This window comes from Pleuronectes platessa, chromosome 3, assembly GCF_947347685.1.
Source record: "Pleuronectes platessa chromosome 3, fPlePla1.1, whole genome shotgun sequence".
NCBI lineage: Eukaryota > Metazoa > Chordata > Actinopteri > Pleuronectiformes > Pleuronectidae > Pleuronectes > Pleuronectes platessa.
Window position 1 is genome coordinate 11228487 of NC_070628.1, and position 26673 is coordinate 11255159.

Genomic DNA, 26673 nt, shown 5'->3' on the forward strand with positions numbered 1-26673 from the left:
CAAAGTGAAGTGCCCTCTGTAATGCAAAGACTGATTTGTCATGAGTCATTTAGTTCTGCTGAATGATACACGTCTTGAAACAGGACTTTAACCGGCTCACCCCTTTGCACATGGTAGCTTACATTTGGGCCTCGGGTTCAAACTTCCCATCACTAATTCCTTCCCATGGATTTGTTTGCTTGTTTCAAGTCCCTCCACTGGTTTTAACCCTTCCCTGTCTCACCATGCCACAAGCCTGTGCTTCCCTCTTTGTGATAAATCACTGAGTTGCACAGCTCTCCCTTTTTGTGGTTCACAGGAGAAAACACTGAGACAGGGATGAACTCACGGAATCCAAGTGTAGCATTAAAGAGGTAAAAACTAAGTTAGCAACTACTTCTAGCTGGTAAGAACAAAAGGTCAGACAAAGAAATCCAACCCTAAGACCAACGCAGTGCACCTCTCAGGAGTCGGACCTCATTACTTGCTGCACAATATCCTGCTTGTGTATAATTGGTTGCGAGGGCAGTGTTCAGTGTACTGCCGGCTCAGCTGAGAGAAAAATAATAATAATGACAGATGCATCACTGAAAAATGCTTTTAGGGAACATGTCGGTGTTGGTTGTTTATATTGTTTCCTGAAGAAAATCCTGTTTATTCAGGAAACAGGATATCACGTATCATCGACATTGACAAATGAATAATAGGCTACAAGCCGAATATTTTCTACTTTTCAAGTTCCTGAGCGATGCATGCAACTTTAGTTTTATTTAGCCAGATTGTTGGTGTCCTTTAAGTTTTATTTTGAAAAGTAAAATGTCTTTTTCAGAAACTGTGTTATGTTTCGGGTGAATTTTCCAATCTTCTTTAGAACTACTTCACACCAGCTTCACACTAAAGAAAAATAGTCCGAGATATAAGAGGTAAATAATATTCTTTGATTTATGTTTTTTAATACATTTCAGTGTGTAAATTATATCAATTTATATGTTTTATTATACAATTTAAGTATAATTTATTCTTTGTACAAATAATAAAAAAGAAGTACCTCTGTTTTGGAAATTGCCACTAACTCTATTTAACCGCTGTTCATTAATGTGGTTTGTTTCCACCTGAGGGCCCCCCCGTCCTGTTTCCTTCTTTCTCCCATTCTTTGAAAACCCTGTTTCCAGATGTAATGAGCAGCCTGTGTGAACAGAGCAGTGAGACAAACGCCTTCACCCTCTGGTGATGGAGCTGCAGCGGAATGGTTAAGTCCTCTGGCCTCTGCAGCCTCACGTGTCCTCCTGCTGCACTGGGCCTCCTGCCAGAACTTTGTCCCCGTGTTTCCCTCTGTGCTCTCCAGCCGTCTGAATGAAGGAGGAGAGAGGGAGGGCGAGTACACTGGCCTCACACAGAACACAAGGTTTCAGCTGCAAAGCCTCGTACACAGACTCAGCATAACAACCCCTCCCGCCTTTCAGAAGTTTGTCAATGAAACAAGTTCATGTGTTGAAGGTGCAAAAGTCAATGGTTCCACACTAACAAGACTAATGTCAATGTGTAACTGAAAGAGTGTCATTTGTCTTTTTAAGAGGTTTGATCACAGTGATCAAAAGTAAACAGGTCTCTGCAGCTGTATAGGCTTTTTACCTCGGCCAAGGATGATATGTTTTCATCTGTTGGTTTGTTTTGTTAGTTGTGCAAAAACTACACAAGTGATTTCTATAACATTTTGTAGAGGGGTGGGGCATCACCCAAGGAAGAACTCTATCAATTTAGACGTTTATCCAAATCAAGCCAGGAATCTTTTTCCCCTCCTTACACACTGTGAGGCAATTTTCAACATTTTCCTCGGTCGCTCATAGAATCATTTATGTATCTCAATGAAAAAAGTGTGGCACATTTAGGAGACTGATATTTATGAGTGTGTGCAATTTGGTGCAGATCCAAATTAAAATCCGGATCAAGTGAATCTAAATGTGGTTTCATTTAAGGCGACTATTGGGCTGCGAAGTTCACCTGTAGTCAACAGAGAACTCCTTTTAGTAACTGTATTGATACATTTATTAAGATAAGTTTAAGATTGAACAATGTCTTTTAACAGTTTCTGTGTCATGTCCCGGTCTGCTCCCTGGGTTATTTTCTTCATTATGTTTTCTCATTGTTTCCTGTTTTATTTTGATATACTCTCCTCAAATCTCGTCTCATTCTTCACTTCCTGCCATTGTGCACTTCCCGTCTGTGACTGTGCGTCCCGCTCTGATTGGTTTCATCCGTGTCCTTGTGGTCCCCTCCCTCAGTGTCAGTTGCATTTTAACACAAAATGTTCCAGCCCATTCCTTTTGTGTCTTGTGAGCCTGGTTATTGATTTGTTAGTTTCCCGTGACCTTGTCTTTGTCTCTCACAGTCAGATGTTTGCCTGAACCTCTGACTTCTCGCCTGCGAACTGAAGCCGTCGTCTCTTTTTCCTTTTGCCCCCCAAGTTTTGTAAATGTAATCGTGGAAGAACATGTGTATGTGTGTTAATTAGAGTTGTGTTGCAGCCCCAATGCATTGACAGAGAAATAAATAACAATTAGATTAATTTGTGCTACTGTCTTATTATTACTGGTGTAAATTATAATTATTGTCATTATACCAAACAGTCTGGCAGTAGCTGTTCCTGGTCTCTATCTCCTCTCTCTCCCTCTATTCCATTTTTTATTTTCCTTAATCTCTCTCCTCCCAAACCAAATGGTCGAGACAGGTCACGGGACGGGGCTAGAGCCAATCCCAGCTGGCGTGGGGGGGGGGGGGGAATCCACACTGGACAGGTCGCCAGTGTATTGAACGGCCAACAAGGAGAGACAAAAACAACATCCATGTTCACTTTCACCCTTACGGCCATTTTTAATCTCTAATTATCCAAACCCCAATCCAAACGTCACAGTAGGAAGCCGGAGCTTCTGGAGAAAAACTCCACACAAACACTGAGGGCACATGTAAACTGAAATTTTACAAAGTAAATAGACACTTTTCTCCAATATTTTTCAGTGAGCACATAACAAAATGGAAAATTAGTAAAGCATTTGTTGATTTCCTTTCACCTTGTGAACATTTAAAAAGAAATATGTAGAGTACAACTGTGAGTTGGAAGGAAGTTGTTCCGTAGCTAATTAAAACTCTCCCAGTTCTTCTCAGCGTCTGATTGTGTTTTGTCAGCGATGAGGAGGATTAACTCTGTTGTCCAACAGAAGTGAGGACTGGGCTGAGGTCTGTTCCAACACCATCTGTCACGTTGGCACAGCTTTACAGCACCGGAGCCTTTTCTTTTCCTCTCATGTGCGGTCACTTTCTGTCTCTCTCTCTCACTGATTCAAAAAGTGAAGATGGTCAATCGTTGACTGAATGGACAACACGGAGCTGGTGTTGCTTGATGATCATAGAGTTTTTATTTTGTTAAAACTTTCTGAATACTTAATTTAGTATTTTCCATTTTTTTTTAAAGAACATAACGTTACATACAGAAGGCACTTACAAAAACAAGTTAAATTACAGAAGCTGTTATTATAACCATTAAATTACTGATTTAAAAAAGAACAACATAAGACAAAATGATAAAGACATAAAAATGACAGCACCATTGGAAACTTTTGACCAGTACATCCCAAAGAAATTAGCATGACTTCAATCTACAGTACAATAGAAACAATATTCATTCGTTAACAATGTAATAATGCCCGAGCTATGTTTTTAAGTATAACTTAATCTTCAAAATAAAAAGATTAAAAACCCACAGTTTTCTATTGTTTGTGTTTTTATTTTTCAGTATTAGTCAGAGGTTTGTTTTATTTACATATTAGGCTTCGTGGTTTGAGCTCTGTGCAGGTCCTGGTACATCTCTACCAGGTGAGTGGCTTCTCTCTGTCCTGACAGCAAAGCACCATGGGTAGTGGAATAGTATTTTCTGTGGGTGGCCTCTCCAGCGAACAGGACCTGCAGAGGCTGTGGACGAGGGAAGGGGAGAAACGAGCAAAGAGAGAAAAGGAGAGATCTTTTTAGACGAGAGAATCAAGTTCTGTCACTGTCAGCATATTCTGGGCCTCTCGTGCTGAGGTATTTTTATATTTCCATCAGTGATTCCCTTGTTAGCGCTCGACGTGTAGGAAGCTACAGTCACTTTCCTCAGGGCTTAAGATTTCAGTTTGACGGGGGGGCTGAAGGCCGTCAGCGGAGGGGTCATACCGTTCCATCGCCAGTCTCATGTGAACAAACAGAACCTCAGCCCCCCCGGCCTGCCCTTCACCCAGAAGGTGTCAGGTTTCATGGTCTAGACTCCTGGCCAGGAGTCAGGATTCATTACCCCCCCGACACCAGCTGTACTTGCTCTGCATGTGCTGGGATGTGACACTGTCGCGTTAGAGCGAGATGCTTTCAAATGTGTGAGCAGGGATTGTAAACAACTAGATGTACAGTGACAGTAAAGGCTCTCGTAGAAGATACACCCCGATTCGTCGGCACCAGTTCTGAATTATTTTTTATATTTTAATTTAATACCTTTTTTGTAGATATCATAATTATCTTAAAATGAACTAATATTATAACAGAGTATTAGAGCCATAGTGAAGAAAACTAAATGTGATTTTGAGAATAATGTTTTAAAGAGTAAACATTTGATGAGAAAAGGTCATAATATTGTGAATTGAGAATAAAGTAATTCAGATTGTTTCCCCCTTTAAGTGCACTAATATGCCGTCATATATTATAATATATGAAAGTAAATATGATAAAAACTCAAATGACTCCAAAGATGTTCAGGGTGCTTCTCCAAAAACTACTAGGAAAACCTGTAAAATACAGAATTTCACACAACTGGTTTCATAAATTATTATTATTTGCCAGGACCCACAACAAGAGAGTTTTTCCTTTTTATCTTAATTAAAAATATAAAAAAATATAAACCCCCTAGTGGACAAATGCGACAGGCATCAAAATAATGCAACGTCAACTACAAGAGCACAACTACCTCTGTTGGAAGAGTTTCCATGAGGATGATGATTCAGTCTAATGTTACAAACTTCAAGATGGTAGTTACTTTCAGGAACTGCATTCCATGGTAGAGGTGTTTATAACTATTGTGTACACTCCATGTGTTGTGTTGTGTGTTGTGTTGTGGTGGTCTCACTTGAGCCTTGGTGCTGTTGGCGTAAGGCAGTGGCATGGCCAGTCTCTCACAGTCCCCCCCGCTGGAGCCCACCCTGGTGAAGGAGTAGGACCCTCGGATGAACGGGTTACTGCCCCACGAGGAGCGCAGGACACGCCGGGGCTTTGGAATGTCAGGGTTCCCTGTGGACGGACAAACAGACGAGAGGCTAAGAGAGAGGGAGTCAGTGCAGATGGTGGAGGGACAAACTTAACGACAATCACGGACAGTCTGGTTTATCCAACATCCAGTTCATCACAGATCCAAACCAGTTCCAACTAAGACTGTGGCGGCCGTCAGCTGAGGCCTTTCACTGGGACGTCCCATCTGTCGAGACCAATCAAGTTGTGAACCTCTGTGAGCGGAGAGGCACCAGCAAGTCTATATGTAATTAAGCAACAGCTGAGAGGATTAAACCGCAATGACCTAAATGTGTGTGTGAGTGTGTGATTTACAGTATGCATCCATAGGTCCAACGACCTCATCACGACAATGACACTCGCTCTTTCTGCTCTCGCACTGTGACCCATTTCTGAAGCTGCAACAGAAGCCCAGCAGGACAGAAAAGGCCTTTTATTCTTGTGTGGACAAGATAAATACAAATTTATATTTGTTTTGGCACAAGATACAAATATCTTAGCGCACAATGAGAATAACACACAAGATGAATAAGATAATGACTAGAGATTAGAATTATCTTGTTGAATCAAGTTATTTCCTTGTGGGTACAAGTTATTATCATGTCTTTGGATATTTTCTAACATGTACACACGAGATAAAGAAATCGTGACTCATTTGAGTGTGTCACAAAAAGGTGTGATGATCAAGTCTTATTTAACACGTGATTGCTCCTCTTGCTCAGTGTTGCTTCTGTGAATAGGGACACTTTTTATCACTGAACACAAAAACAGCCTGAGTCATCCAGCTGTATTATCTGTCAGCCTTTATACGTGAAAAAAGACACTTACGTCACAGCCAAGGCTTATTTCATTTCCTTCAGAAGAAACACAATGACCCATAGTTGTGCCACGGATCATATGAGTCACTGAACTAATGGGCTCAGTCAGCTACGGCTGTTGTTTAAGCTTTAGATTGCTGATTCCTAATAAAATGGTCAGAAATGAAAAAGAATTACAAGGAAAGTTGTCTTTTGTAAAGAATATTTTGTCCTTGAGAAGTTTTCTTTAATTAAATGATGATCAAATAAGATCAAATATCAAATAAGTGAAAAGTTTAAAAGAGGGAGTTAATTCAATCCCACAAAGCTTCTTTAGCGTGAACAGGAAGTAGGGTGGGGAACCAGAAAGCTTTGTTTCCTGTGTGTTCATGTCCTGACCTGTAAAGCGCCTCAGCAGCTCAGTGCAGGTCTCAGCCACTGTTTCGTCATCACAACGCTCCATGTACAGTGCCTCTTGCCCACAGATCCAGCCGCTCAGCATGTAGCCGTAGCGTTCGGGGGGGTAGAGGACGTCGAAGCTGCAGATCTTCTTGTACCACAGCTCCTCGGGGTAGGCCAGCTGTTCCAGCTGAGCCTCATCCTCCCACACAAACTGGATGCTGTTGCACTCCGGGCTCCAGAAGGGCTCTTCAAACTCCAAGAATATCTTGTCGGTGGTGCTGATGCCCAGCTTCTCTATGGCGAGCACCTTGTCCTCTGGCAGAGACGGGGAGAACATGGCTTCGTGGTTCTGCTTCAGCACGCCCAGAGAAGCTGTCACGATCACGTGATCGGCCACGATCCACTCCTCGTCCTCGCACTCCACGCAAATGGGGCGAACCAGTGGCAGCGGGTCCTGAGGCTGGCGGGTGTGGTTGTTCGTGTTGTGGTTGTTGTCCTGGTTGGTGTCGCTGCTCTTGGCGATCACCTCCTGATGCTGGGCTGAATAGTTCCAGTGGATACAGCGGACCGGTTTGCTAAGGCTGATGGTGCGGGAGGGAATGTCCCGGGCCAGGAGCTCCACGATCTTCATGAAGCCCTCAGGAATAACATAATGGGCCCCAGGGATCTCTGTCCACTCGCCAAACTCACTCAGAGACACCTCATCCATACTGGGAGAGCTGCTTTCACAACTCTCAACCTGAAACAGGAGCACATTGCATCATAAAGAATTAGATCTGCTAAACTACTTGTCAATCGTCAGTTTAGTGTTTCATCCATAGACAAGATCTGGAGACACAACCTTTGCAATGTAGGAGACATATGATGCTTTTTCAGTTCTTCCCTTTTCCCTTATTGTTCTTGTGTATATAAAAAATCTACAAAGCTAAATAGCCCAAAGCCAGTGGTAAACAGAGCTCCACTCCAGCACAGAAAACACCTGAAGCTCCTGACACGCCTTGTTGGTGGTGCGGCCGAAACTCCCACATTTGTGTACTGCGCACCTACTCTAGCAAAGCCAGATGAAGTGAGAGCTGCGGCCGACATTTCACTACATGAACTAGAATCGGTTGACCAATCACAATAGAGTGCTGGCCAATCACAGCAGGCTTTATCGGGAAGGGAGGAAATAAAAGAAACAGGAGCTAAAACCAAGTGTTTCAGACAGAGGCTGAAAAGAGGAGCTGCAGCAATGGACCGTATGAGGCGGGAGATGTGTTTCCTGAACATTAGAGCATGAAAACCTTTTAAAATAACAACACAAATTAAAATGATCAACCTGAAAATAGGCAGAATATGTCTCCTTTGAATCCGTATATTCCTGTCGGTACTGTACTACTCATTTCTACAGCTACAGCTCTGAACTCACCAGCATCATTAAACCGGATTAACCATGTTGTTTTATTTAGAGGACACATACTGGTAGGGAGTTATTAAATTGCCAAATTATGCGACTGCCACAGACTTGTTAGCTGCTGAGCCAGTGTGGTAACAGGTACCTGGTGGATAATGTGCCTCCGTCTCCTCTCTGCTGCATTTAATAACACACTCCAGTGTGTTTCTGTGTATGTCAAGAGATAAATAACATGATTATACTTAATAGCTTTTCAGAATTAAGTGTGTAAGAAGACTGGATTTTTTTACATTGTATTCAGGCTCTCAGAATAAAAATCCTACCGGTAAACAACTTCTTAATAAACCACAATTTGCCCGAAAAAACAGAAAGCCCAAGTCTGCATATTTGTCTGTGGCTATCTACAAGAAAAATAGTAAGAAGTAAATAGATAAATAAAAGCTCAATTACTGTCTAATTAATAAATCCATTTTATTGTAATTAATAGCTGATTATTATCTAATAAACCTCAAATTTACAAAACTAGTAGACAAACAGATTAGATGTGAAGGTTTGTTAAAGAGCTATGTTATTTTATCATTATGGTCAATTTTTTTTAAAGAGCTGTAGCAGAACATCACCAAAAGAGAAAACTGTGTCACACACTCACAGACAAGTGGACATTGAGAATACACATAAACACACACACACACACACACACACACACACACACCTTGAGGTACTGTTGAAGCATGGACAGCTTGAGCTTCTTGATGCTCTCTGAATCATCGGGATCCAACATGATCTTCTTGCGGACCCCATCTCGTGTGAAGATGCCAACGCTGTTCTGGCTCTCAGCACAAACTGGCTTCCCATTCTGGAAGAACTCCTGAGTCAGCTCGTACACCTACAGCAGGGTGAGAGGTGGCAGACAGGGTCAATCAGGAGCAAACCGAATGAGGAAGGATGTAAAGAAAGCATAAGACACAAAAAGAGGAAACAAAGAAACCAGTTTGGTTCAGTTTAGAGCAGACGGAGCCAACGTTTGATTTTGTCAATTCTGTCAAATGTTGAACTCTGCTTTGACCATCACAAAGAAACCACCTGAAGATAACTAGAAAAGTTTGCCTACACCAATGGATGTCTGTGATGGAGGTAAATAAATTCCCTTCAGGATTTTCTGAGATCTTGTTCACAAGAGCACAATGGATGCACCTACAACTCAAACATATTAGGTGGGATAACTACAAAAATAGTTGATTTTTGAGTTTCATTCCCAGGACGTTAAATACTAACACTTTTGAATGGAGGCTCATTGTCCAGAGCCCCTCCCACTAAACAAACAAAGGCAGATGCACGCGCTTCACCCACACAAGTTTCTTTACACTTATTGTCCGACTCTTGGCGGTTGTTGCTAATGGTGGAACAGCACGTGCATGTGCAGCTGCTTAGTAGCACAACAGTGGAAGTGGCAGATTACCATTTCCATGCAATTGTGAGTCCATGCGTGAACCAATGCGTGCGTCTGCGTTCCCCTCACCTCGTTGTACAGGTCACTGAACTCCTCCACCAGGTCCTTGGGGATCCTCTTCCCCACGTTGGTCTGGTAGTGAGCGACACCATTCTTGGTGTACAGGCTGATGCGTCCCACGCTCCTCTCCCCATCTGTGGTGTGCTCCAGCAGCCCGTTGTCCTCTGCCAGGTGGTACACTGGGTTCCCGTTGGCGCCATGGATCCAGGTGGCTCCGAGCTCCAAAGTTGCTTCACCTGCAAACCAAAGAAAAAGCACAGAGATCCGTGTGAGTTTGAAACAAAAGTAAAGAGCTGCTTGGAACTCAAGGTCTCCCGGGTGGCTTTAAATGAAACAGAAGATAAAGGCTTTGCAAAGTCAGTTAAGTTTTGGATAATTAACCTGTTCGAGAGGAAGGTCAATTCAATTAACATACTGTAGTTACTGAAGCCCACTGGAATAACTTTAATTATATAGTTTTTCTAAAGGAAGGATTATTCATTCATTCTCCAATAAAAGACAGAAATGACTCATAACATTCCTCGACAATGAAAGCAGCATTCCCATAAAAGATGCATTTTTTAGACATATTTTTTATACATTTTGCATTTAACTGTTGTATTAGTAATTTCACTTGTGTTCTGCTTTTAAATCTACCTACAGTATGTTACCCTCGAGTTGACCCCGTTCTCATTTGTTTGTCGTTACATGTTTAAGGAGTTTGTTCTAATGGAAATCACTTGCACTTCTTGTCTATTTTGGCAAAATGTACCAGCGTCACTCAAGCAGTTCGAGTAAAAGCAAAAAAAAATCTCTTATATCTGAACATCATTGACATTAATCAGGGAAACAATGTGAGTGTGTGAATGAAAGGCTGATTGGACAGCTTTCCATGTTATTATGACATTTTATTAGAATGATTTCTTCTTCTTCTTCACCTTCTTACTTTTATTATTATCATTATTATTATTTAGTATTATCATTGAGATATGTTTATGTATTCCATTCGTTTCCTTTATCTATTTTCATAAGGTTGTTATTATATAATGTGTCCAGTGTGTGAATTTGAACTTTTATTTTAACTCTTATGCACCAGCCAGGTGTAGCTATCTAAATTTAGCTGTATTTATGTACATGAGAAATAACTGCTCTTATTCATGAATCCTTTTATCACAAAGTTTGAAGGTATCATTAGGTAAACAGGGACAGGTCCTCTCACCGTGCTGAACGCTGTGGACTCTTCCGCCGATGTGGTCTGACGCCTCTAGAACCGTGACATCCGTGAAGCCGTTTCTCAGTAGGACCCGAGTTGCAGCAAGGCCTGCCAAGCCAGCGCCAATCACTACTATTCTAGGCTGTCGATGAGTGTGTAGGTCGCTACTAAGAGGATCATCAGTGCTGTCTGACGAAATTTCACAACTTTGCATGCCGTCCAAGCTCCTCTTCGATGGAGTCTGAGGGGCAAATTAATGACAAGGACACACGTCAGACATGGCACACTCAGCACTGAGTCATCAGGTGACAGACACAAGTACAGCTGAAGATAACAGTGAGTGAAAGACAGAAAGATCTACATATGTTTGTGGTTGTATGTCCTATAAATGACATATGAACGTAACAGAATGAATGCTTGCAGTTACAACCTCTACACTTCTATATTAACCCACCCAGTATTTATTCTCTACTAGTGATCATTGCTTCTCTTTGCTGCTTTGCAGTTAAGAATGCTTTTATAACTCATGTATGTCATTGAGTGTATTTGTGACTTATTAAACGGAGAATCAAGATAAAATAATTTCTAATAGCAGTGAACAAATGCTCTAAAATTAAGCAACAACAATATGGATAGTCATTAGAACAAGCTATAAATACATGTTGCAGCCAAATCTGTGTATCCATCATTCCATCCATTCATTTCCTGTCACTTCCTGTTGCTAACCCTGACTCAACCCCCTCCCACCCTTCAGCCACCTGACCCTTCCTCATGCACCTTCTCCTCCTCTTTATTCCTTAACCAGCTCTTCTTTATAACTCCCATCTCTGCCCCTTCTCTGCCACACAGTCCATTGTCCCTGCCAGGCTGTAGCTTCACAGGGTTGTTTATCTGTTTTTTTCTGCTTGAGCATGACTGTTTTCAACGACTTGGCAATTTCTGAAGTTTTGCCTGCTCATTTTGTTGCCTGCTTTTAACTGCTGATTCTTCCGGGAGCAGATGCATGTCTCAAAATCCTGGAAAAGAGATCAATCTAAACTGTCATCATGGCTGCTTAACGTTTTATCTTATTAAGGAAAATGTTAGCCTCATATTGTTCAACTACTAACCACACAGACCTCACTGAGCATTGGACGAAAGCAGCGGTCCCAGCATGACGTCATTTCTATCTGCAAAAGGTCTTGATGCACTCACACGCACTCAAATAAAAAGATTGTCTATTGGCAGCCTCTCTTCTTCTAGGGAAACTGCTCAAGGACAGAAACTCTAACAGCGAGGAACATACAAGAGACCTTGTTAATCCAGTACACAGGGTCGCTGGCTCTGAATGTATGGACAGCTGTGTGTAAGAACAGCACAGTGGGAGTCTATTCACAAGACGCTCCTGATAGCCCAGTAGAGAACTGTACAAAGAGGCGACATTGTGGCAGTTTTCCATGAAAGACCTGTAAAGTTGGAGCTGTTGTGAGGCTTTTATTGCAAAAAGACTCTGTTTTCCCTCATCTTGACGTGGAAGGACAACAATTTATCGACAGCAAAATCCTGCCGCTACACACATACATATACATATTCTCCTCTTTGTTAGCACAGCAACGATGGACACAGAGCGGTGAACATGATAGTGTCGAAAATACACTCGGAGTTTACGCCAAAAAAAAGCAATATCAACACTCATATGTCTGATAAATAAACCGTCCTGTTTATTTGTTTATCCTCAAACCATCTTGCTCTGAATGGTCAGAGATCAACACATACACCACAGGTTATTGGGACACATGATGTTGCTCATGTTCACACGTGTTTAACCCGGATCCTGAACTCTGACATTTGAGAAACTGCTTCGCAATCAATTTCGTCTTCAGATCAACAAGAGCTGACAAAGACGGTCAGAGAGTAAACCACGAGTCAGCACCTCAGTGTGTGTGTGTAAGCTGAAATATAAAAAGAACATAGGAGGAGATGCTGTAGTCAGTCTTTTCTGTGAATCTCTCGCACTTCTTGGTACAACACTTCCCAGATGACCGCCGACCTCCAACACAGATTTTGGTTAAACAAACTAATCTGAACGCTTCAACACCTGACCTCACCTCCTGACCCTTGTCCCCAATGTTGGACAGTCACTTGATTTAAAGAGCAGGCGTTTCTACTGGAAGTGCCAATATGACAACACATAGAAGGAAAGGAACATGGTCTTTAGAGTTCAGTAGTTTAGTATTACACTGAAAAAAGAATATTGTCGGATCAGCATGAAAAAGTTTAATAAATTTGTTCTAATTTAACAAGTTATACTAATGCAATTGCTTAATAAAGAACTTAATTGAAGTGCTATTAATAAAATGATTAATGTTTGTAAAAATCTTACTTTTCCAGTGTAGGCCATGTCGCTAATCAACTGTGGCAATTTAGGATTTTTACTGTTAACTCATTAAAAGTTACGATGCTTTCTTTATCCATATTGTTTAATCCTGGCAGACATGTGTTTGACTGTTTCTAATCAGACTCCAGTCTGCACTTCTAGCTCCCCTTAATGCTGCTGCTTGAACCTCAGATTTGTAGTGAATTCATTTTTTGCATGGACCAAATAAAGCTTCGGTTCCAGTTTTGTCTCCCTTCGGTGAAACTAGCGCTTCGCAATAAATTTCCACTGCACACATGAAACAAGGTTTAAAGACTCATCAGTGGGATTCTGAGAAAAACTGAGGCTGAAATATAGATACAACAACATCACGATGAATAGACTCATTATTGTGCTTCAAGAAAAAAGGATGTTGTTGAAGTGAAGTGGCTCCTGTTTGTTTATTACCGGAAGGATCAAATATTTATAGCAGAAACATCTAATATAATGGTTGTAAAATTAGACCCATTATAATGTCTCACAAACAGACCTCAGGCTCAAAAGGCCTTTTCTGTGATTGTTGGGGGTTATTTGCTTATTGAGTCGGTGGTTTTGAATCTCATGTGGATTTCCTACACTCCTACATGTTGTTATAGAATAAATGGCACAAACTTATCACTGAGTGTTGTGAGTATTCTTCCTGCTGTGGTTGCAGCTCCTTTATATTCTGCAGCTGCTCTGAGATGAGGGTTACAGGAGGACACAGCTTCGTGGCGCAGAGCTGGCGTAGACGACGTATCTGACAAAAATGGATGCAGTGGTGGGTGGGGTTTGCTGTCAAATATTCTATGAGTTCTAATTTGTTGACTGTGCCATTGCATGAATGCGGTTGCACTTATTCTCAGTCATTTGCAAACTGTTGACCTGCACTGTGTACACTTAATTTGAGGTATTGTGTGCATGTTTTTGTATATACATTATGTATTTAATAAAAATGTATACTCCGACATTCACATGTATGTATTCGCAGCAGGTTTTATATGTAGTCTTAATTGATAGTCACTAATACTTAGGCTCCCCAGACAGTAAAATACAGGTATCCTTGATTTCCAAACTCTTGCAAGTATAAACACGTCCCACCTCTGTGTAGTATTTGTAAGCTGACGTTGGATAAATTCCTCAACTTCCTGTTTTTCATGATCAAACTAGCCTCACAGCAGAACTGGTTCGGCAAAATATCTGAATATTTTCACATTAATAATTTTATTAGCAGACATTTCCTGTTTGCCTGGTTTTCCTGCCTGTTGTCGATCACTGCGTCAGGTTCTGACTTTGCCTGCTCTAATTGCTGAGCAGCTTAAAAATATATCAACTCTGCTCAGTTTCAGAGCCGCTTAAAACGAGGAGATTTAAACTCTAGGTCTGAGAGATCATTGTAAACAATGACGAAGACACTCCCAACCCCTTGGTGATTAGGGGGTGTGGTCAACGCGTGGCCTTTCGCTGATTTGTCAGGATCCTATAAACCTCAGGGTTAAATGCACTTGTTGTATGTCGCTTTGGATAAAAGTGTAAGCTAAATGAAATGTAATTTAATGTTTTGTCTAACATGACCATATAACAAGAATAAAACCGGCATTAGCTAAAGAGAAGAGTGTGGATGTAGCTTTAAAGAAAGTGTTGTAGGAGGTCTAAATGCAAACTGTTTTCCTTCACCCTTAGACGTGGGTGAGGTCGCTCCACAAATCCCTTCTCTACTTTCAGCAACAGGATGACCAAGAAGGTTCAGGCTCGGATTTTTTTTATCAAATTAAGGTCAGGAGAAATAGTCCCTTTGCCGTGATACAGAAAAAGGAACATTGATTATAACGAATGAATGATTTATCTCATTGAGAGTGTTTAATCGCACACTGGCCTCGCTGACAGACTGCATCCATCCCATCCATACACTCTCAGCACGCCACGCTCTCTGCAGATTAATTTGTGGGCTGGGCCTCAGTAGAAAGGCAGAAGAGGACTAGGCGGAAGGGGCAGGGGGCAGGTGGGGGAGGCGGGGCTACCACTGACCTAGAAATGGCAATCTACACTGCAGTCAGAGCATCTGCCTGTGGCCTTCTCGAGAGCAGGGTCAGCCTTGAGCAGGAATATCTCTAATGACTATGTGGCTCTTACTGGAACGAGTCATGTCCACACGCACACTTGTCTGTTTCCATTATCAGGCCCATGTCACTGTTTGAATATGTGAACCTACAATTCTGCTCCGTAACATTGAAAAAACCAACAACGTTCTCTGGGAAGGAGGGGGGTTGTTCCAAAGGCCAGGTATTCCACACCTCTCTCACAGATCTGGTTTTCCCACGCAAGATGAGATGATGAAGTGACAAAACACACACTGACACATTCACACACACACACACACACACACACACACACACACACACACACACACACACACATCACTCTGTAATACTGTACACCACATTGGATTTCCCCCTGGTGCATATAAAGAGGAGAACAGTGCCCTGAATGATTACTATTATAGCCAGTTATACACACAAGCTACAGAGGAACACGCTCGGAACAGGCTCAACACATTCAGTCAGAATAACAGTATGATGACCGGCAAATTATCAAAACCAAAACGGATTATACACTTGATAAAGAAAGCACATAAATAAAAAAGAAGGATAGATGATGCCAGAAAGGTTCATTTTAGGTCGATATAAAAAACACATTTGAATGAAGAAACAGTGAATCCAGTTGAAGGTTAAAAATCCCTTTCGATAGTTGATTTAATGAAGCCACTTAGAGCCGGGTGATAAAACAAAGCGAATGTAGTGTTGCTGCTCATAAGAAGAGTTTAAAACCACAAACTTCTCTCAGGACAAAACATCTCTTTGAAATTCAATAATAAAACTACATTACTATTACTATTATACTATTATAAGAATAATAACAATTATTCTTATAATAGTATAATAAGAATGACCAATTTCAACAGATTTTTATCTTGACTTAATGTCGGCGGTATCACCCAGCCTTAAAGCCATTTATTATCAACTTGTTGACATTTCCACCTGCAGCTTTGATTGGATTAAAACCTTTTGGTTAAAGACTTAACTGACACCTAAGTACGACCTGGATGGACCTCGAACTTGTTGTCATGTTGATCTATCTTACGCATTAGTGGTCGGTCAGCATATTAATGGACTTACATTAGAAAAGGAGGAAGTGAAAACCTAAGTAATCACAATAAGGACTAAATTTTAGAACGGTTGATGGTCCAGAGTTTAGTGAAGAGATAAATGAGAGTGATAGAGAGTAGGACGGTGTCTCCACGCTGCTGAATGCAGCTGGACAGGAGAAGCCTTCAGTGCCACGTAGAAGCGCTGCAGCCCAAGTGGCCGCGGCTCGGGACCAAGCAAACTTCACCAGGTAACTCGGACTAATTATCATCACAATAAAATCATCGACACAAACTCAAGCTCAACGCGTTTTAAAACGGAGGACACATAAAAAAAAAACACACACACACACATACACAGCAGCGGCAGAGTAACGTGTCCTGTTACATCGCTTGTGCATACACACACACATAAATGAGCGGATCTACAACACATCCGTGTAAATAACGTTTCTTCCGTTGTGTTCGCGTTTATCAACACGAACCACTGCGTGACGTGGGGTAATCTCCCGAGTACACAGCTCGTCTACTGACAGCTACCGTGGATCAGCTGCTCGCACAGTGTTTCCAGCCTCACACTGAAATCCGCCTGTTCTATCTGGTACAAATCTGTACACCGTCATAATAACACCGCTGTTAGAGACGACGCGCACGCGCGTGTGTCTGTGTGTGCGCTGTGAGTCGATCAGCTGGTTACCTGACTCTCGTGTTCTTCAGCTTCTTAAAAACACACACAACCTCAGGACTGCTCCTCTTTCCTTTGTGCCCGTTTCTCCCGCAGACCGGCTCCGCTTTGTATTTATGTCTGGAAACCAGAAGCAGCCAGTTTTCCTGCGAGGACACCGCCTCCTCATTCACTATACATGAGCCGCCATGACGACACACTCACACATACACACATATACACGTACACACACATGCACACACAAAGCCCTCCTCCTCCTCCTGAGTCACTATCAGTAAGTAAAACACACACAAACACACACACACGCGCACACACACAGCCCTCCTCCTCCTGTGTCAGTATCAGTAAGTGACACACACACACACACTAATGCTTCTTATGTTCTAATGTGTACAGGGTTAGCCCCTAACCCCTGAGGGCTAATTGTAGCCAAAACCTAGCCCTAGCTCTAGCCCTAACCCTAACCCTAACCCTAACCTATTGCAACCCTTAAGGCCAACGCATGCTTCTGCAACTGCGTCTGCGACTTTTCACGCAGCTGTGTCGAGGGACTCGTTTTAATTTATGCTTCTCAAAGGGTTGCGCGTGTTGCAAAGTAATTCACCGCCAGAACACTAGGCGGAGTAACGTTTTCTGATGAAGACGGCCTTAGAGACGCCTTCTTTGTGTGGCAGTCTTCGTCGACTGTTTATTTACATCGCCCCCGCGGCTCCTCATAGCCTTTTTCTGGCGGACAAATCTGCCAGTCAGGGACGGGTTAAACACGTGGTCATACTTTTCGGATCTCTTCTACCAAATTGGGTTTCTCCCTTCCGAAGGTAGTAGAAGCTCGGGGATAGTACCAATCGATCGGGAGTGCCCACATTAGTGTGGGTAGAGCCTACTCGCAAGTCTCTATGACCTTCTTATCCATAACCCTAACCCTCACTCTAGCCCATAACCCTAACCCTAACCCTAAGTCTCTACGACCTTCTTATCCATATCCCTAACACTAACCCTAGCCCATAACTCTAACCCTAACCCTAACCGTAATTGCCACCCTAACCCTAACATTTCACAAATTTGTTTTTTCCCTTCCGAAGGTCGTAGAAATTCGGGGATAGTACCAATTGATTGGGCGTGGGGGTAGAGCCTACTCGCAGGTCTCTACGACCTTCTTTTATCCCTAACCCTAACCCTAACTTAATCCTAAACCCAACATAAACCTAATCCTTAAACCAAGTCTTAACACTCAAACAAGTACAGGAACACACAAACCCACACGCTCACCAACTTATTTATTATCTTAGTCTCCTGGAGACTAATTTTAAACCGTAACCATCATTTATACCCATAACCAGACATTTGCCCTAACTTAATTTACATTATGGAGTCTCCATAAAGACAATACGTTCCCATAAGGGGAGAGTGTATTCAGATGTGGGTTCCCACATTACCACAACCACACACTTTGCATATACATGAATGATTTAAATAACACCCAAGAAATGACTCAATCAAATGACTTATCTTGTTTCTTTCAAAATCTATTCTTAACCAGATTGCATTGCACACACCATGGGAAGGAAGTATTAATTTACTTTAATAAAGGTTAATATCACACAAACAGGCTATAACCACCCCTAATGCTGAGCTGTTAAAATCATTCCTCAAAGCTAAATAGCCCCTTAACTAACATTATTTCAGAAGCAACATTGCACAATGTCAGATTTAATGGCTGCTTCTGAAATTCCCCACTCACTGACCCCTACTTTATCGATAGGGATCTATATGTAATCGACAGCAAAAGATGCAAAACAAAAAACAACGACGGCCAGTGGGAATCGGACAGTAAATATTAAATATTTATTTTACACTCAGTATGAGTACTTTCAGGCAAAAGACATGTCGAACGGCCATCTTTAAATGTGGAAAAAAAATTGTTTCCTGTAGTTTGTGCTGTGATGAAAGTGTTTTTATTTCTACGACATGGGGGGCTGTTCCTGCTGCGCTCTTTCTTCATGAGCGTGATGCATTGTGGTATATATTGCTCCGTTAATGACCATCAGTTCTACACAAATTTTCATGATGCATTGTGAGAAACAATGAGTGCACTATATAGGGTGTACAAAATGTCACTAAGCATTCAGACAACACTACAAAATGGCAAACTCAACATGTACTCTCCGATGTAACTCTACAGCTTTAGTTTGATAGTACATGTAGAAGGTCTAAGTAAAGAATCTCATCAGAATTATTATCTGAGGCTTTTCTGCTCTTTCCAGGAGAAAAGACTCATTAATAACAAATATTGGCACGAGTTACACTGACTTCCAAGTACAAACAAAGAACAAACTGGATTCCTTCTCACAAATTCCAATGATTAAACACTGAGAAATCAGGCTCAGTGTTTAATCCTTGAGCCAGATTGCTCCAACATAAAGAAAAACGTCTTTAGAGTAAAACACAGAGAAACAGTAATTGACATCATGTAGTAGCACCAATGCAAATGTAGTTATCATAATGTAAGTTCAATCCAATTACAGTTATTTTGAATGACATATTGCCTCAAACTAGAAACCCATAATGCCATTGAAAGTGAGGTCACTAACTATAAATATGTTTTATGGTATTTTTATTGTATATTTTTTGCTATTAACTTGTTTAAAAATAGCAAAAGTTAACATTGTAGCACTACCACAAATGTCTTAACTAGTTGCAATTGCCAAAAATGTTACGGAAATTGATGTTTTGCATCATGGACTTTACCCACAATGCCTTGCAAATTAAGGAAACTAACTGTAAATATGTTGTATTGTATTTTTACTGTATATTTTGTGGTATTTAGGTGTAAAAATACAGCAAAGCTGAACAGTTTACCTAACTCTACCTCCCTTCCATCCTGCAACTGAACAAAACCAGAAATCATAAATCCCCCAAAAATATATCAGTCACCAGACATAACATAAATCTTGTTTATATGGTGGTTACAAAAAAAACTGATTTTATGGAGTCTTTTCCATGACAATATTCTAAATTGATGTCTGTGGCGGATTTGTTTCATGTTGTCGAGCAGGAAATCCCTCGGGAAGCACAGGCTCTGTTTGGTTTGGTGGCTTGACCCTTTAACTTGTCCAAAAGGCCACCCCAGCTGTTTTGTCTCCAGGTCCAAACCCATAAATCAACAGGAAGTCATGTGCATGATTCAGGGGTGCAGCACACCTCTCGAATGTCATCACTGTTTGTCTGTGCTCGGGCCAATAATCACTGAAATTCATCTTGCAGGGTTGCCTCCCTTCCTGTTCCTTTGTCTGTGCTTTGTTAAGAAGGAAGGTTGTCAGACAATCATTTGAATAATCAGCAGAAAAGGACACAGTCTAAAGTTTGAAGTTCAACACAACAACAGGAATTAAATATAGAAACTAAATACATAACCAGCAATATTTCCAATGTGTGCATTGTGAATAAATCACAGCTGTCACACAAAACTAAGATGTAAGCAATGGTTTATATATCACGTAAGCGGCTGAATATACATCTTTATATTCTAATGTGTTATACAAAATTGTAGTTACATTAAAATACAATAAAATAATAATTGAAGCTGTCTCTTAATTGCATTTAGATGACCACACACAGAGACCTTTTTAGTTTTTACTAAATCTAATTCAAGCATTAAAATATTTAATATAGTTGTAAAAGTTAGAATAAAGTATCTACTTTTGGTGACCAAAATGTATTTATTGAAAACTAGAACTAATGACCTTGGTATATATTAACCATATTTGCCACAGCTTCTGAAGTGTCACATACACTTTGAAATCCACTGTTACAGTTTCAAAGGAGTACAAAGTCCCCTCAGCTCTTTTCTCCAGAGAAGCACAATATATCACACCTAAAGTCTTATCGACAACGATCAGCAGACTGACAAAATCACTAGAACCACTGGCTTTCTGCTTCTATGAAGGACTGGAGGCTGCGGCAGAACAAAGCAGTCATTCGCTCTGATCAGTGGGTCATTGATTTTATTGAAATCAACAACTTTTTAAATAGATTAAATATCCTCACATGAGACTTTTGTACCACTACTACTGACTTCAGGATTGACTTTCAAATTCCAGATGAATGAATGAATGAATGCTATTATTGTCCTCGCACAGTGCACAAAATCATTGTATGACGGTGCAAGGAAAATAGAGAATATTGGCTGGCAATATTTAAACTCCAGTTTAGACAGATAAATCTGATTGCAAGATGTGTTTTGTTAATGAACCTTAAATTTGGAAAAGTGAGTTGTCTCAATGAGGCCACAGTTTTCATCTTTCAACTGGTCCTTTACCAACTGGAGTTGGGTCCTTGTTGGCTTTAAGTGAAGTGAAGTGAAGTGCATTTTATGTTGTATGGTAACTATGCTGTAATGGTGAGGATACTATTTTTTCAGCTTGATCGTATGGAAGCCTCTATGGACTCTAATGCTTCCATAGACACTTAACGTTAGCGATGGTTTCGCATTAAGACACATTCACCGGATACTAACATAGAGCTCAGGGCCCAGACTCGGCTGTATTTATTAATTCACGTTGCCAAACAAACTGTTCCGCTAAAGCTAACGTCAAGACAAAAAAATATCCTGACTCGATTATCTTGTCCTGCACCAAAGTTTTATTGGTTCTTCCTTTGATCATGCTATCAGAGAATTCTGCAAAAAGACAGACAAACAAAGAAATGGCAAAGAAAACACAACATTGTTTGTGGAAGTTGTGAAAGCATATAACGTTTAAGTTTTCTGTTACAAACTCATTTGAGTACAGTATGACTAAGTGTGGCTTAAAGCAGTTAAGGTGGTGAGTGACTGACACAAGATGTTTACTCATATACTCAAATATTGAATGAGCAGAATAAACACATCATTTCTTAATTCTCCTGCAGTCATAGATCAACTTACATAAGAGTTGGTGCATTTATGTTTGTTTAATTATAAACTCACTTGTAGCATCAGCACAGTATTATCATAGTACAATAGGTCAAACACGTGTTGATTACATAAACTATCTACTTTATGTAGCTGGTATATTCATAATATGGCCTAGTCTTGTTGTTTGAAAGGTGTGCACCACCAGATACTGAAAATACTAAACACATTTAGTGGTACACACGTGGTATATACCCGGTATATATCAAATGAAAGTTGCACTAACAACATCTCATTAATACATTCACTTAGTTGTCGGAAACTTGTGTAACAGTGGAACTGCCAGTGTTCAAAGAACAAAATCTTAAGGGACTTTATCTGTATGAACTTTGGGGCCGAAGTTTAATTGCTTCGCCACCTGCTCTAAGATTAATACATTGACTTGTTACATAAGTTGTACATAACGAAACTGACAAATCTTCATGTAAAAGGTCTACCAGATAAAACACGCTTATTCTTAATAGGTCCCAGAGATAACATCTATTAAAAGAAAGCCATTAACCACAATGCCACTGTAGAGATCCCGACTACACATGCTTTTGCCCATGCTGCCAACACATGACTCACTACAGGGGGATGATCAGCCACTCAAACTCCATGAAACTGCGTCTGTGAATATATATTTACCATAATCGCTGCACCTGAGGAAGGAGAAAGGCAACCTGTACCCCCTCCATGGAGGAAGAATAGATGCATGCAGTTGAATTATATTAAAGTTGAAATTCTTAATAGCAAGGCAAAGTAAGGCAAAGCAGCACAACAGCAGCACGGGAACACTATTTGTATAGCAGTGCATGGTAAGAAAATGCAATGCCTTCCACAACGCAACCACACAAATATGTGTTACACTTGCAGTGAAAAGCTGGCATCACTCTTCTGGCAGTGACAGTAATTACACAAACTCTCGACGCTCTACAGCGAGGGAAAGCAACACCAGTGATAATCCCTGTTTGACCTTGTCATCACTTTTTTTGGGACTTAAATCCGCTAAAGACAGAATTTATTTTTATCTGCTTCACAAGAAAGTTAATGTATATTCTTCTGAGGTTTTTCCATCACGCACTGCTTCTCCTAGTTGCTGTAGCTTACTCCAACTCCATTTGTACACTTGCTCCCCTCTTCAGCCCTGGCAAATCATTATTTGCTGGTTTATGCAACACACAGAGTTTGATACCAGTGGCCAAGCCTGGAAAGTCGCAACAGATTCACCAGATTTAAAACTGCAGGGTATAACAACATTGACTTACCTGGCGCTGAGGCTTAGTGCATTTTGTGAACTAGTTTGACTTGGGCTTGAATGTAACAGAGGTTCATTTAAATCACAAGACAGAATGTAACAGAGACAAAAAGGCAACATGAAGACACACAGATTATAATTTTATTGCATTTTGAAAGAAAACAATATATATTATTGCTATCATAATTATTGTTATTTTTATAATGAACAAGCAAATATCTATAATCTTATGAATTCAAACCTAGAGTTCATAATCTATAGGCCTACATTGGTATTTCTAACACAAAAAAGAATTTGTGCATTAATATGATTGTTGTCTCGACATGGGATGGAGACCTGCTGTGCTCACTGAAGCTAAAATGGTTGTGGCACAGCTGGACGTCCTCCGGGTCAGCCTGTCTTTCATTGGAAGAATTATGTAATCACAAGACAGCTATGTGCGCTCTGTTTATTGGTCCCCTGGGGTCACATGGTTCTTTTGCAATCTTAATTACTTTACAGGGTGTTCTGGCCGAGGTGACGTGATTAGCACGCGAATATGCATGTATCTGCTGCATAATTAAAGTTCACAGCAATGCTGGCGTGGGATTGGTGGAGCAGTTGGATCACGAGAAAGGCCTCTCTGTCTGCTGGTCCACCAGGACACAGAGACCTCACATTGTGAGTCCGTCCAGCGTTGGGTAACTGTATTGTCCATCGTTTTCCCACCTCCCTTTTGCTCTCCTGGGTAGCCACGCACCACGGAGGGGGGAAGAAAGTGGCTTTTCATCGATGGGTCAGTTGGATCATGCAGAGGAACTCAGCTAGGAGGGGCGTCAGTCAACTGGTGACAACTGCCTTTCATGACCTGGAGCCATTCCCCAGCAACACAGCAACCTACATGAATGCAACTCATTACCTCCGTTACCACCATGACGCTGGGAAGAGGGTACAAAGGACCAATCAGGCTGTACTCGGGCTGAGGTTATGAGTCCAAATTGAAGAGATGCTACTTACATATGTGTTTTACAGTGTCAAACTAAATTATGTGAGTGTTCTTTGACGAAACAAACTCGATATACATATCAACTCTACCTGCATGGGTTGAACACAGCTCACAATGCCAACCATTGTTTCAAATCTTGGACTTTGCCCGGCCAATGCTTATGTAGAATCAACCATTTAACATTTAAATAAAAAAAACCAGGCTCTTTTCAAATCTTTGCTGAAAATGAAACCACCACCGTGTCTATGATTCAGGTTCAGTTGATATGGTGAAGTCAAATGAGGATTCATTGGAATTCATAACAATTTATTTAGTAAAAAGATGTTTTAAATACAAACTTGGTGGCTTCATGTATGATACTGTGCTAAAGGCTACACATTTCAATACAGAGAAGTCAGTATCATCGGTTATCATTTCATGTCTAAAACATTGAGGGATGCGGAATGGGTCATCCACTGTGTATCTGGAACAGGGGGCAGATCCAGGATTTTCTTTACCATTTCGAGATAATTAATTTTTCAACTTTTCACTGTTTTCCCGTGAATAATTCATGGGTCTTGATGTGGGAAAAAAACAGGCAAATTTAGAGGACTGACATCTATGAGCATGTGAATGAATTCAAGGAGACTGCTGATATTGGGTGGAGGTTTCAATATTAAAATATTTATATATTATTTTCCGTCCTCTAACCACTTCCTCTCTGTCGCCCCTTACTCTATTTCATTGCCTTTTGTGCACCTGATCACACTACCGGTTGCGCAACAGGTCTTAGCCAGTGCATTGAGTTTTCTGTCGTTATACAGTAACAAGGAGCCCTGTCAAAAAGTGTTTTGGCCAAATCCTCCCCTCCTTGCTCACAGTGACGCCCCTCCTCCCCCGAGTCCCAAGTCTCTCTCAGAAGCATATATTTAACCAATAAGTTGCCTCTCAAACCAGCTTAACTTGTATTGACTTAAAGGGGTATATACAGAAGTATTACACATAAACCACGCCCTAGAAAAAGCCTGAATCATGATTAGGATGCAATTTAGTACAATTGTGATGCTGATGTAGGAAACATTTGAATCAAAAAAGCCCATTAGAGAACTGAAAATGTCAAGATTAGAAACAGAGCACAAGGGCAGAAAATTGATATTGTTCCCATACTAATTATTTTTAGCAAGCTTGTGACCATGTATGGAAATACTATGTATGTGCTGAGATGCTGTTCTTTTTTGTTCTTACACAATTCAGCTTTAAGGAACCACTGTGTTGGCCAAAATCCATATAAACTATATACACAAAACTACAAAATAGACATTAAACCTTATAGACTTACATTTTAGGGTAAAAAATGACGACGCTCCGACACGAGATCTGCTACTTTGGTTTGAGAGAAGTCAATGTTGTATTTTTGTCAACTCATTACAAGAAGCTCACAAGATGGAAGATTACAAGAGTCAAAATTTGTTAAAGGTGTGCCTGGGCCGGGTGTGATGAGTTGAATGAGTCATGACATTGTCATTTTTACCAGAGAAATAATGTACAATATCTTGCAACAAGGAAGAAGAAGAATTGCCTAACTCCCAATCAATTGCATCAGAATTGACAAATACAAAAGAATTCGAAACTAGTTTGACTAATGACATTTTTCTAAAGAACTATTTCATAATCCATCTGAACAGCTGTTAAGAATTTTGATAAATTCAATTTACAAAAAAAAGCAACACTTGTTGTGTTTACATAGAAATAAATGTCCACATTTCCCAGGTTGCATCGGCCAATTCTTTAAGTTATTGATTATAAACATAACAGAAAAATTGTATTTACTGGCGCCCTTTGATCTTCAAATGTTGCACTTGTTTTTCTTTGTAATTTTGTATTTTCATAACCAAATCTACCAATAAATCCCTGTTATAACTCAAACTTTGTCCCTTTGCTGGTGTAAATCTGGATTCTAGTTTTACTCAGCATATTCAATTCCTATAAATCCATTTCCACTTCTCTATCTGAATCAGCAGAACACAAAAACTGCTAATCCTCAGTTGTTTTTTTCCACTTGAACTGTCTGGTTTGAGGGAGGAAAACAAGTTGCTAACAGGACAGAAAAGAATGCAAACGAAAAAGGAACAGAACAAGTCTATTACTTTTTATATTCACCCCAATCAATAAAATGTTACTTCGACTCAAAGAAAGGAGCACATGCAGCCTCAAACTCTCCCACTATTCTACATGTTAATCTCTGCCACCTATCGCCAATTTTCCATTGAGTCAGGAAACAACTACAAACAGAGACAGCAAATGAACAAGTAGCATGAAGATAGATGTTGAGTTCGTAGGAGGGAGGAAGCAGACAGGGATAGACATGAAAAGGGAGGGGTGTGAGCATAAATATCACTTCCTGCCTTTTCTCTGGCCTGGAGAACAAAAAAAAGTGACGCATGTAATTACATTCGTATCGAGGCCCCCTGCTGTGTGTCATCCGGTGGTCCTGCAGCGAGGATAACCCTCCGACCTGTGCAGCACGTGGAGGTTATTTCAGACGTCCAGGAAAGGGATGAGACACCAACGCCCTTGATCCGGTCCCTCTATGACCTGAATGACCATTTTTCCGTCCTGTTGCTGGGGACAAGTTCTGTGGTCTTTTGGAATCATGTTCCAACATAGACAACAACATTTTTGGAACAGCAAGATGTTTCATATCAGCAGTTGATAAAATCTTCCTATGATATAAAATGAA

At 40.8% G+C, this 26673-nt stretch overlaps 1 protein-coding gene across 1 annotated transcript; it reads right to left on the bottom strand.

The window, feature by feature from the left end:
* Positions 1-2825: 2825 nt before the first annotated feature.
* smox (spermine oxidase) lies at positions 2826-17005 on the bottom strand. Its single transcript, XM_053419026.1, has 7 exons — positions 16794-17005; positions 10584-10818; positions 9395-9621; positions 8588-8761; positions 6480-7221; positions 5126-5286; positions 2826-3945 (listed from the first exon to the last, which is right to left on the bottom strand). Exons 2-7 carry the CDS (start codon positions 10789-10791, stop codon positions 3793-3795), a joined length of 1665 nt encoding a protein of 554 aa, XP_053275001.1. The 5' UTR covers positions 10792-10818; positions 16794-17005; the 3' UTR covers positions 2826-3792.
* Between the last annotated feature and the right edge of the window lie 9668 nt (positions 17006-26673).

Bases quoted from the DNA above. Each gene is read 5' to 3' on its own strand.
- smox (XM_053419026.1), bottom strand. From the start codon at position 10,791: ATGCAAAGTTGTGAAATTTCGTCAGACAGCACTGATGATCCTCTTAGT. The intron at 7,222-8,587 runs GTGTGTGTGTGT...CTCCTGTTTCAG, and splicing joins TGCTTCAACAGTACCTCAAG to GTTGAGAGTTGTGAAAGCAG. The intron at 5,287-6,479 runs GTCAGGACATGA...GTCCGTCCACAG, and splicing joins GCTGCTGAGGCGCTTTACAG to GGAACCCTGACATTCCAAAG.